An 11,851-nucleotide genomic window follows, 5' to 3' on the forward strand; every position below is an offset into this window, starting at 1 on the left:
TTGTGTTGTGGATGACAACGTTCACACCAAGAAAGCAGGAAATGACACAGAGACAAAAGACATACCATGCATGGAACATGTGCTCACCCTCCATCTGAGCCACGGGGCTGAGGTCAGGTGCTGGGGCTGTGGTGTTAAGCCTTTGTGCCCAATCTTGGTGATTTCAGGGAGAGGCTACTTAAAGGGGATGCTGGTCCTTTCATGGAACAGCAAGGCGTTTGTGGAGACCCCATACCCACTTCAGTTATCTTTAATCCATTTCCCAAGTCCTTGCCAGGCTCCATTTACCATAAGCCACCCTGATCCCCTCAGAACTCAGCCTTGAAGGACCATGGTCCCTTTCATCAGTATAAGAGCGGAAACTGTGGGACCTGGGTTAAGGGGGCGTGAGGCAGCAGGACCGGCTACCACATCCTGGGCCAGCCTCTATTTGACCTACCTTTTCCGCTCTGCACAGTTTAGGCTACATACCCCAGAACAAAGCTCCACATGGACTCCACAGTGACTTTCCTGATCTCTATTGGTGAGTCTCCAGGGTCAAACCTGGGCAGGGAGGGATATTGTGAAAAGACCCTGGGCGGTTGACCTGACAGACAGGGAGATAACCTAAAGAGGACCCAGAAGCACTGGGAGTGAAGCAGGACCCACTTTCTGTTCAAATGGCTCTTCCTTCATAGTCTGACCAAGGCAGAATTAGAAGTTCAGAGGCTTTACAAGAGCCGGGGATAGAGTCAGAGTGGAATGGAGGGAACCATCGGTGACCGGAGTTTCTCTTACAGGACTGTGCCTACACTGGGAAGCTAGGACACAAATGGGTGAGTCCTGCCCCCAACATCCCACTGTTTTTTTTTCATGTTTTGTCCGAAAATAACTCAGGAATTTACTCACGGGGTAGAAGCTTCAGAGGCAAGAGGTGAAAGATTTATGGGCAAAAAGAAATCCCAAGAAATCTGGAACCTTCATCCTTCACAGGCACTCTTCCCAGGCCCTTCCTTTGGGCTGACCCAAGTCCTGTGGTCCATAAAGAAGCAAATGTGACCCTCCGGTGCCAGGGCCGACCAGGGAGTGACAGATTCCAGCTCTGGATGGATGGAGAGCTCAGAGAGGAGAGAAATGACTCATGGTCACAGGCAGACTTTGTGCTCAGGAGGGTGGATGACTTCAATGATGCGAGAAGCTACAGGTGCCGCTCTGGGCAGGGGACCTTGTGGTCAGAGCTCAGTGACCCCCTGGCCCTGGTGGTGGTGCCAGGTGAGGGGTGTGGGGGCCCCAGAATAATTCTGACTATGATCCCCCTGCTCTCTGCCCAAACAGGGGTGACACTGGGACAAAGCCACGGTCCCTACACAGCCAGCTCTGCCCTGGGGCAAGCTGACTCAGGGGTCTTGGAAGACATGAGATATGCCTGTTGTGAACTAAAATATTCAGGAAAAGCTAAAGATGGTACCAGAGTTGGGGTTTAGGGGAACAGTCACAAAATCCAGAACTTAAAGGGTCTTAGAGGCTCTTGAGGAAAAATCCTCTCATTACTAATGAGCAAATGAGGTCCTGAGGGAGAAAAGGATTTGTCCAAGATCACAAAACGAGTGAGAGACAGAGACCAGAGATAGGTCTTTGCTTTCTCCCACCTGGACCCTGATCTGAGGTCGGAATTTAGGCTGAGCTCTGGGGCTGTCTGTGATAGCCCCGAGAAGGAGGGAAGGGCCATGATCTTCCCTGTCAGGAGGCATCAGATGCATGAGATCACAGGCCAGGTGAGTTCCCTCCAGTTTCACAGGCTCCTCACATCCCTGGCAAGCTCCAGCTAGATATCTGTACAAAAGACTTAAATGAAGGTCATGGGTCAGGGATAGAAGCTGGGTGGGAGATTGGAAGACTCATCTTCCTATATTCAAATCTGACCTCCATGCCATTAGTACCTGTGTGACCCAGAACACATCATTTCACTCTGTTGGTCTCAGTTTCCTCATCTGCAACATGAGTTAGAGAACTGGCAAAGCTTTTTCTCCAATATCTTTGCCGAGAAAACTTTAAATGGGGTCCTAACCATTGGACGTGATTGAAAAACAACTGAAAACCAGAATGAGACTCAGACAGGCACAGTGAATGAACTATGGCAACATGGGGACTGGGAGGCATGGCAGGGACTTGACTTTGGTGTCCTGATCTCCAGCCTCTTCCCCAACACCACCTTGTTCCCCTCTCAGGATCTCTGCCCAAGCCTTCTCTCTCAGCCCTCCCAGGCCTGGTGGTGGAGCCTGGGAAGCATGTGACTCTCCAGTGCAGGCAGCCCCCTCGGTCAGCACTCTGGAGAGCGACATTCACTCTGCTGAAGGTGGGCAGCCCTCAACCCCTGCAGAGCCAGAGCCCAGCTGGGACTTCAGCTGACTTCCCCCTCCTGTCTGTGAGGGCCCAGGATGTTGGCAACTACACCTGTGTCTACTATAGTAGGACGTCTCCATACCAGGTCTCTGAGCCCAGTGATGCCCTGGAGCTGACTGTGTTGGGTGACTACATGAAAACCCCCTAATTCTCCAATTCCATCCCCACGTAGGAGGGCCCACAGAGCTATGGGGACAGCATAAAATCCAGGGGTAATTGAAGGGATAGTTTGGGGGAGAGGAAACCCTAGAACCTTCTCTGGTTCTATATAGACTCAGCTTGGGGTCTCAAGAAAATAAAGGTGTTCCCAGCTCAAACAGGCTCCAGACCAGAAAGTGAAAACCGGGGCAAAATTTCAGCCACACCCTTCAATGGGGGGTGAAGGGAGGAGGCCTAGAAATGACATCTCATCTTGACCTCTGTCACCCTCTTCTCCTCAGGACCACTCCCCAAGCCCACTCTGTGGACCCACGCTGACCTTGTGGTGACCCCAAGGACCAACATCACTCTGTGGTGCTCCAGGCCCAGGCTATCTTCTCTTCAAGAGGTGACTTTCACTCTGTGGAAGTCTGGGACCCAGGAACCCTTACAACAGCAGCCCACAGCAGATCTCTGGACTGACTTCTCCCTCTCCTCTCTGAGCCCTGAGGACACTGGGAGCTACAGGTGTGCTTACAGGACAGTCTCTGGGACAGAATCAGAGTCCAGTGATGCCCTGGAGCTGACTGTGTTGGGTGACTACATGAAAACCCCCTAATTCTCCAATTCCATCCCCACATAGGAGGGCCCACAGAGCTAGGGGGACAGCATAAAATCCAGGGGTAATTGAAGGGATAGTTTGGGGGAGAGGAAACCCTAGAACCTTCTCTGGTTCTATATAGACTCAGCTTGGGGCCTCAAGAAAATAAAGGTGTTCCCAGCTCAAACAGGCTCCAGACTAGAAAGTGAAAACCAGGGCAAAATTTCAACCATACCCTTCAATGGGGGGTGAAGGGAGGAGGCCTAGAAATGACATCTCATCTTGACCTCTGTCACTCTCTTCTCCTCAGGACCACTCCCCAAGCCCACTCTGTGGACCCACACTGACCTTGTGGTGACCCCAAGGACCAACATCATTCTGTGGTGCTCCAGGCCCAGGCTATCTTCTCTTCAAGAGGTGACTTTCACTCTGTGGAAGTCTGGGACCCAGGAACCCTTACAACAGCAGCCCACAGCAGATCTCTGGACTGACTTCTCCCTCTCCTCTCTGAGCCCTGAGGACACTGGGAGCTACAGGTGTGCTTACAGGACAGTCTCTGGGACAGAATCAGAGTCCAGTGATGCTGTGGAGCTGGTGGTGCCAGGTGAGGGGTGTGGGGGCCCCAGAATAATTCTGACTATGATCCCCCTGCTCTCTGCCCAAACAGGGGTGACACTGGGACAAAGCCACGGTCCCTACACAGCCAGCTCTGCCCTGGGGCAAGCTGACTCAGGGGTCTTGGAAGACATGAGATATGCCTGTTGTGAACTAAAATATTCAGGAAAAGCTAAAGATGGTACCAGAGTTGGGGTTTAGGGGAACAGTCACAAAATCCAGAACTTAAAGGGTCTTAGAGGCTCTTGAGGAAAAATCCTCTCATTACTAATGAGCAAATGAGGTCCTGAGGGAGAAAAGGATTTGTCCAAGATCACAAAACGAGTGAGAGACAGAGACCAGAGATAGGTCTTTGCTTTCTCCCACCTGGACCCTGATCTGAGGTCGGAATTTAGGCTGAGCTCTGGGGCTGTCTGTGATAGCCCCGAGAAGGAGGGAAGGGCCATGATCTTCCCTGTCAGGAGGCATCAGATGCATGAGATCACAGGCCAGGTGAGTTCCCTCCAGTTTCACAGGCTCCTCACATCCCTGGCAAGCTCCAGCTAGATATCTGTACAAAAGACTTAAATGAAGGTCATGGGTCAGGGATAGAAGCTGGGTGGGAGATTGGAAGACTCATCTTCCTATATTCAAATCTGACCTCCATGCCATTAGTACCTGTGTGACCCAGAACACATCATTTCACTCTGTTGGTCTCAGTTTCCTCATCTGCAACATGAGTTAGAGAACTGGCAAAGCTTTTTCTCCAATATCTTTGCCGAGAAAACTTTAAATGGGGTCCTAACCATTGGACGTGATTGAAAAACAACTGAAAACCAGAATGAGACTCAGACAGGCACAGTGAATGAACTATGGCAACATGGGGACTGGGAGGCATGGCAGGGACTTGACTTTGGTGTCCTGATCTCCAGCCTCTTCCCCAACACCACCTTGTTCCCCTCTCAGGATCTCTGCCCAAGCCTTCTCTCTCAGCCCTCCCAGGCCTGGTGGTGGAGCCTGGGAAGCATGTGACTCTCCAGTGCAGGCAGCCCCCTCGGTCAGCACTCTGGAGAGCGACATTCACTCTGCTGAAGGTGGGCAGCCCTCAACCCCTGCAGAGCCAGAGCCCAGCTGGGACTTCAGCTGACTTCCCCCTCCTGTCTGTGAGGGCCCAGGATGTTGGCAACTACACCTGTGTCTACTATAGTAGGACGTCTCCATACCAGGTCTCTGAGCCCAGTGATGCCCTGGAGCTGACTGTGTTGGGTGACTACATGAAAACCCCCTAATTCTCCAATTCCATCCCCACATAGGAGGGCCCACAGAGCTATGGGGACAGCATAAAATCCAGGGGTAATTGAAGGGATAGTTTGGGGGAGAGGAGACCCTAGAACCTTCTCTGGTTCTATATAGACTCAGCTTGGGGTCTCAAGAAAATAAAGGTGTTCCCAGCTCAAACAGGCTCCAGACCAGAAAGTGAAAACCGGGGCAAAATTTCAGCCACACCCTTCAATGGGGGGTGAAGGGAGGAGGCCTAGAAATGACATCTCATCTTGACCTCTGTCACTCTCTTCTCCTCAGGACCACTCGCCAAGCCCACTCTGTGGACCCACACTGACCTTGTGGTGACCCCAAGGACCAACATCATTCTGTGGTGCTCCAGGCCCAGGCTATCTTCTCTTCAAGAGGTGACTTTCACTCTGTGGAAGTCTGGGACCCAGGAACCCTTGCAACAGCAGCCCACAGAAGATCTCTGGACTGACTTCTCCCTCTCCTCTCTGAGCCCTGAGGACACTGGGAGCTACAGGTGTGCTTACAGGACAGTCTCTGGGACAGAATCAGAGTCCAGCCATGCCCTGGAGCTGACTGTGTTGGGTGACTACATGAAAACCCCCTAATTCTCCAATTCCATCCCCACATAGGAGGGCTCACAGAGCAATGGGGACACCATAAAATCCAGAGATAATTGAAGGGATGATTTAAGGGAGGAGAGACCCTAGAACCTTCTCTGGTTCTATATAGACTCAGCTTGGGGCCTCAAGAAAATAAAGGTGTTCCCAGCTCAAACAGGCTCCAGACTAGAAAGTGAAAACCAGGGCAAAATTTCAGCCACACCCTTCAATGGGGGGTGAAGGGAGGAGGCCTAGAAATGACATCTCATCTTGACCTCTGTCACTCTCTTCTCCTCAGGACCACTCGCCAAGCCCACTCTGTGGACCCACGCTGACCTTGTGGTGACCCCAAGAACCAACATCACTCTGTGGTGCTCCAGGCCCAGGCTATATTCTCTTCAAGAGGTGACTTTCACTCTCTTGAAGTCTGGGACCCAGAAACCCTTACAACAGCAGCCCACAGAAGATCTCTGGACTGACTTCTCCCTCTCCTCTGTGAGGCCTGAGGACACTGGGAGCTACAGGTGTGCTTACAGGACAGTCTCTGGGACAGCATCCAGTGATGCCCTGGAGCTGGTGGTGCCAGGTGAGGGGTGTGGGGGCCCCTGACTATGATCCTCCTGTTCTCTGCCCAAACAGGGGTGACACTGGGACAAAGCCACGGTCCCTACACAGCCAGCTCTGCCCTGGGGCAAGCTGACTCAGGGGTCTTGGAATATGCCTGTTGTGAACTAAAATATTCAGGAAAAGCTAAAGATGGTACCAGAGTTGGGGTTTAGGGGAACACTCACAAAATCCAGAACTTAAAGGGTCTTAGAGGCTCTTGAGGAAAAATCCTCCCATTACTAATGAGCAAATGAGGTCCTGAGGGAGAAAAGGATTTGTCCAAGATCACAAAACGAGTGAGGGACAGAGACCAGAGACAGGTCTTTGCTTTCTCCCACCCGGACACTGATCTGAGGTCAGAATTTGGGCTGAGCTCTGGGGCTGTCTGTGATAGCCCCGAGAAGGAGGGAAGGGCCATGATGTTCCCTGTCAGGAGGCATCAGATGCATGAGATCACAGGCCGGGTGAGTTCCCTCCAGTTTCACAGGCTCCTCAGATCCCTGGCAAGCTCCAGCTAGATATCTGTACAAAAGACTTAAATGAAGGTCATGGCTCAGGGATAGAAGCTGGGTGGGAGATTGGAAGACTCATCTTCCTATATTCAAATCTGACCTCCATGCCATTAGTACCTGTGTGACCCAGAACACATCATTTCACTCTGTTGGTCTCAGTTTCCTCATCTGCAACATGAGTTGGGGAAATGGCAAAGCTTTTTCTCCAATATCTTTGCCGAGAAAACTTTAAATGGGGTCCTAACAATTGGACATGATTGAAAAACAACTGAAAACCAGACTGAGACTCAGACAGGCACAGTGAATGAACTATGGCAACATGGGGACTGGGAGGCAGGGCAGGGACTTGACTTTGGTGTCCTGATCTCCAGCCTCTTCCCCAACACCACCTTGTTCCCCTCTCAGGATCTCTGCCCAAGCCTTCTCTCTCAGCCCTCCCAGGCCTGGTGGTGGAGCCTGGGAAGCATGTGACTCTCCAGTGCAGGCAGCCCCCTCGGTCAGCACTCTGGAGAGCGACATTCACTCTGCTGAAGGTGGGCAGCCCTCAACCCCTGCAGAGCCAGAGCCCAGCTGGGACTTCAGCTGACTTCCCCCTCCTGTCTGTGAGGGCCCAGGATGTTGGCAACTACACCTGTGTCTACTATAGTAGGACGTCTCCATACCAGGTCTCTGAGCCCAGTGATGCCCTAGAGATCTGGGTGACAGGTAAAAGTTATTTGTGTTCCCAGGGCATAAAATAGAGGGATGGGAGGTAGGATTGAGAGATAGCCAAGAAATTCTGTGAAGACATATTTGGGGCTCATTTTGTCATCATGAAGTAGGGATTTCAAACAAAAATGGGTGTCTCTTAGAAAGCAGAGAAAAGGTGGGAAAATGGACCTGCTCAGGTACTGCAACACTCTCAGAGAACAAATATGAAAGGAGAAATTACCTTTTTATTCCTAAATAGCCCCAAAGAACACCTAAGGTTTAACATCTCTGGCTGTTCAGGAAAACAGACTTAAGGCAAGGAATGATCAGAATCAATGGAAGCAAGAATTCCTCAGATTGGGAATTCTTCAGAGACTTCTACAGTCTTGCTCTCCTTCCATACTCCCTCATCACAACTATGGGGGGTGGGAGGGAAGTTCAGCATCTGTGCTCTCTCTTTGTGCTTCCAGATGAGCTCCCCAAGCCTTCCCTCTCAGCCTCACCAGGACTAGAGGTGGTCTCAGGAACCAATGTGACCTTCCTTTGCTGGGGACCTTCATGGGCTACTAAATTTGTTCTGTACAAGGAGGGAGTTGAAGAAATCCTGCACAACAAGGGAGCCCATGAAGATCGGGGTCAGTTCCTCTTGACTCGTGTGACCCCCAAGGACTCTGGCAAATACAGCTGCAGCTATCATCTGGGCATCAATGAAAGTCTCTGGAAGCAGCCTAGTGATGCCCTGGAGCTTCTAGTGAAAGGTGAGAGCAGGATGATGGGAAGATGTCAATAAGCACTCCATTGCTGAGTCCCTACAAAGAAAGGAAAGCATGGCCTCAGTTCTGACCCAGAGATACAGGATAAGGTCTGCAGAGACATTGACATTGTCCACATTTCCAAGCCAATGGAAACCCAGTATGTGAGCTGAGACATAAGGCTTTCTTCCCTATTCCTTTTCACACACACACACACACACACACACACACACACACACACACACACATTTTTATTCTGGCTTCTGTTTATCTCACTCTGATTCGAAGAGATAAACCCTCTCTAAACAGGATTTGTGCCAAAGTGTTGAATGCTCGTGATGATGGGAGGCTGTGGAGGGATTAAAAGAAAAAAAGTCAGTGATGATTGTGTGGGAAGGGTGAGCATCCTTAGCAAAATTATGTATGGTGACTCTTCTCTCCACCCAAATCCATGTTCAGATTCCAGTAACAACCTCATCATCCTCCTCAGCTGTGTTTCTTTTCTCCTCCTCCTCTGCCTTCTCCTGTTTGCATTCCTCCGCCATGGATCCATTCCTATGGGTGAGTTTGGGGAATAGAGGAGAAAACAGAAATGGCTAAGGACCAGATCTCTTTTTCTTCCTCTGATGTCTTCCCTGACTTTACTTCTTTTCTTCCCATGTCTCTCTCACCAGGGTCTTTGCAAGGATACAGTCCTCAGAGGTAAGGAGACCCAGCTCTTCTTCCCATTGCTTCCTGTTCCTTCCTTCTCATGTTACAACATGAACTCTCTAAACTGGAAAGAGATTCTGGTGAGAAGAGAAAGCTGACAGAACCTCCCAGAGTGAATTCCATCTCCTTATGCTATTTCTTGCCTTTCTCCCTATTGTAGCTGTTTTTGTTGCTCTTGCCTTCCTTGGAGGACCTGCCTGCCTCATCATCCTGAGGCACCCAGAGAGGAAAGCCCATGTAAGTAATCTGGTCAGGAAGAGGCACAGTCCTAGCATGAGGGGAGAAGAGAAATGATAGAAGGGAACACTGGTCCTGGGAGATTAGGAATGATGGAATCTTCCCTCTATCTCAGATACAGAAGTGGCTGTGGACCGACCAAGGGAACTACAGGTGAGTTAATTCCCTCTTCCTGAGTTCTTCTCCTCCTCCGGTACAATGCCTCTAAAATGAGAATCTCTTAAATTATTAGGAATATTTATATAATACTTTGACAACAGTAGTTCCATATCATTTATTTCCTTCATAATTCTTTGAAGTACATTCCATGTATCTAAAAGTATGAAAATAAGAAAGCATCTATAGCTTTTACCAGATGAGCCATCAAAACTTTAATGACATTAATAAATTAAGAACTGCAAAATTATCACTGTTTTCTCCCTCATCCTTTCTCCTTCAGGTCTCCATTGCTGAAGAACCTCAGGGAGTGACATACACTCAGCTGAACATAAAAACCTTGAATAAGAAGAAAACTAACTCCAAAAAATCTCCCACAGAAGACACGCTCTATGCCAGTTTATATTTAGACTGAGAGTTTGGGCACCTTGTTTGTGAAGGAATTCTCCACTTCTGCTCGTCTCCTCTCCCTCATCCTTATTTTATCTGTTCCCTAATGTAGCTTTCCCACATTCCCATTACGGAGGAGCCATGATAACTATTAAGAATATCTCCTGGGCATAAACTTGGGCAAACCCAGTGCATCAGTCTAAAGGTGGCTGAGAATAGAATCTGAAACTTAAAGTTTTAAGAAACACCTTATTGAAATGCTGAAACAGCAGGAAAGACAGTGGATTTTATTTTTGTTCATTGTGGCTAGTAAAAGTAATAATAATAATAAGTATTATCACTATTACTATTTTCTCCTCCTGTAACTATCGTGAACACTTTGCTTTGTGGTCAATGTTGGATAAAAGAGAGAATAAAAAGCTTTTATAGTGGCGTAGAAAGTGGTGCCTACATGGGAATGACCTCACTATCATCAGTACTGGGTCAAAGAGAAAATAACATACACACACAATTGGGTTTAAATTCTATCTTATCCTACAGGAAACTGGAGAAGGGGATAAGAGAAGAAAAGGGAGTAATAGAAAGAAGGGCAGATTGGAGAATTAGATTCAAAAAAATTCTTCCATCAGATTATCTGAAGAAAGAAAACAGAGAACAGAGTAAAATAGGATCCAAATTGGAGTCAAATACTGTTTTCTAAAATAATTGTGAAAAAAAATTTTTTGAAGCAAGTTTCTCTGATAAAGGCCTCATGTCTCAAACATATAAAGAAATGAGTCAAATTTATAAACTTCAAAGCCATTCCTCAATTGACAAAGGATTTAAAAATATGAACAATTTTCAGATGAGTTTAAGCTATCTTTAATCATATGAAAAGATGCTTTAAGTCATTATTTATTAAATAAATGCAAATTAAAACAATTCTGAGGTATTCCCTCATATTTATTAGATTGACTAATAGGACAAAATAGGAAAATGACAAGTGGTGGAGGGCATGTAGCAAAAATAAAACATTAATGCTCTATTGGCAGAGCTGTGACTCTATTCAATGATTCTATAGAGTGACTTGGAACTATGCCCAAAAGGCTACAAAAACATACATATCCTTTGAGCTAAAAATACCACTTCTAGACCCGTATTGGAAAAGAGAGGGAAAAATCAAAAAGAAGGACTTAGGATGAAAATTGCCGTCCATCCCCAGAGAAAGAAGTGGTGGTGTTTGAATATAGAATAAAGCAGACATTTTTATTTAATTAACTTTTCTTGAGGGGCTTTTTTGGTCTATGTTCCCTTCTTTGGTCTATGTTCCATGATTACTGTGGAACTGTTTTGAATGACTACACATGGGTATCCTATATTGAATTGTTTGGCTTGGGAAAGTAGAGTTGAACTTGGAGGAAAGGAAAAATTTGGAAATCAAGGTTTTAAAAATAAATGTTTGTAATTGTTTTACATGTAAGTAAGAAAATAAAATACTAAATGAAAAGGAAAAGGAATAGGAAAAATATTAATCAATTTTTTATTCTCTTCAAAGAATCAGCTATCAGTTTTATTTATCATTCCTATAGATTAGTTTGTTTCTCTTTGTTTCTTCTCTAGTTTTTATGTCTCCTCCTTTGTGGTTATTTGATATTTGTCTATTTCTTAAGTTTTTAGTCCTTTATGATAATATACAGTTAATTAATTCTTCTCCTTCCTATTTTATTAAGATATCTTTGAAGATAAATGACTTTTTCCAAGCAGACTTCTTCAGCTGTATCTCAATAAATATGGCATGGCTTTTCATCACCTTCTTTTGTAAAATTATTACTTCTTTGATTTCTTCTTTGACACCCCCCCCATTTTCTCAACCAAAGTTAGTTGTCCTTCTGTATTACTCACCAAAGCATTAATCTTCAATGATTTGCCTTTTGACCATCTTTTTTTTTCTTTTTTCAATTAATCCAGTTCAAAAATACTTAGGTAAAAGTTGAACAGATATTCCTAGACCACTCCCCTGCAAAGATAAACTCCATGAGTTGGATACATTGCACATATTTTCAAGCATCTACATAATATTGATTGGGTTTGATACATTACTTTTTTTCTCTTTTTCCTTTAAAATATCATTGATTTTATGGGAAGATGCTTAAGAAGTATCAAATGTATACTGAAAGAAATTCTGAAGATGCAAAAACTCAAAAAGATTAA

General features: G+C 46.8%; 1 protein-coding gene across 1 annotated transcript in view; it reads left to right on the forward strand.

The window, feature by feature from the left end:
* Positions 1-11,431, forward strand: part of LOC127557612 (immunoglobulin superfamily member 1-like) — a 38,140-nt gene extending 26,709 nt beyond the window's left edge. Inside the window, exons 4-14 of the mRNA XM_051990921.1 lie at positions 3,432-3,725; positions 4,682-4,981; positions 5,297-5,590; positions 5,906-6,193; positions 7,131-7,430; positions 7,886-8,173; positions 8,627-8,728; positions 8,842-8,869; positions 9,039-9,115; positions 9,231-9,268; positions 9,555-11,431. Of these exons, the coding sequence (XP_051846881.1) occupies positions 3,432-3,725; positions 4,682-4,981; positions 5,297-5,590; positions 5,906-6,193; positions 7,131-7,430; positions 7,886-8,173; positions 8,627-8,728; positions 8,842-8,869; positions 9,039-9,115; positions 9,231-9,268; positions 9,555-9,686 (2,141 nt within the window). The 3' untranslated portion in view covers positions 9,687-11,431. The remainder of the gene's footprint in view (positions 1-3,431; positions 3,726-4,681; positions 4,982-5,296; positions 5,591-5,905; positions 6,194-7,130; positions 7,431-7,885; positions 8,174-8,626; positions 8,729-8,841; positions 8,870-9,038; positions 9,116-9,230; positions 9,269-9,554) is intronic.
* The last annotated feature ends 420 nt before the right edge of the window (positions 11,432-11,851 follow it).

The sequence above is a fragment of the Antechinus flavipes genome, chromosome 3 (assembly GCF_016432865.1).
Source record: "Antechinus flavipes isolate AdamAnt ecotype Samford, QLD, Australia chromosome 3, AdamAnt_v2, whole genome shotgun sequence".
NCBI lineage: Eukaryota > Metazoa > Chordata > Mammalia > Dasyuromorphia > Dasyuridae > Antechinus > Antechinus flavipes.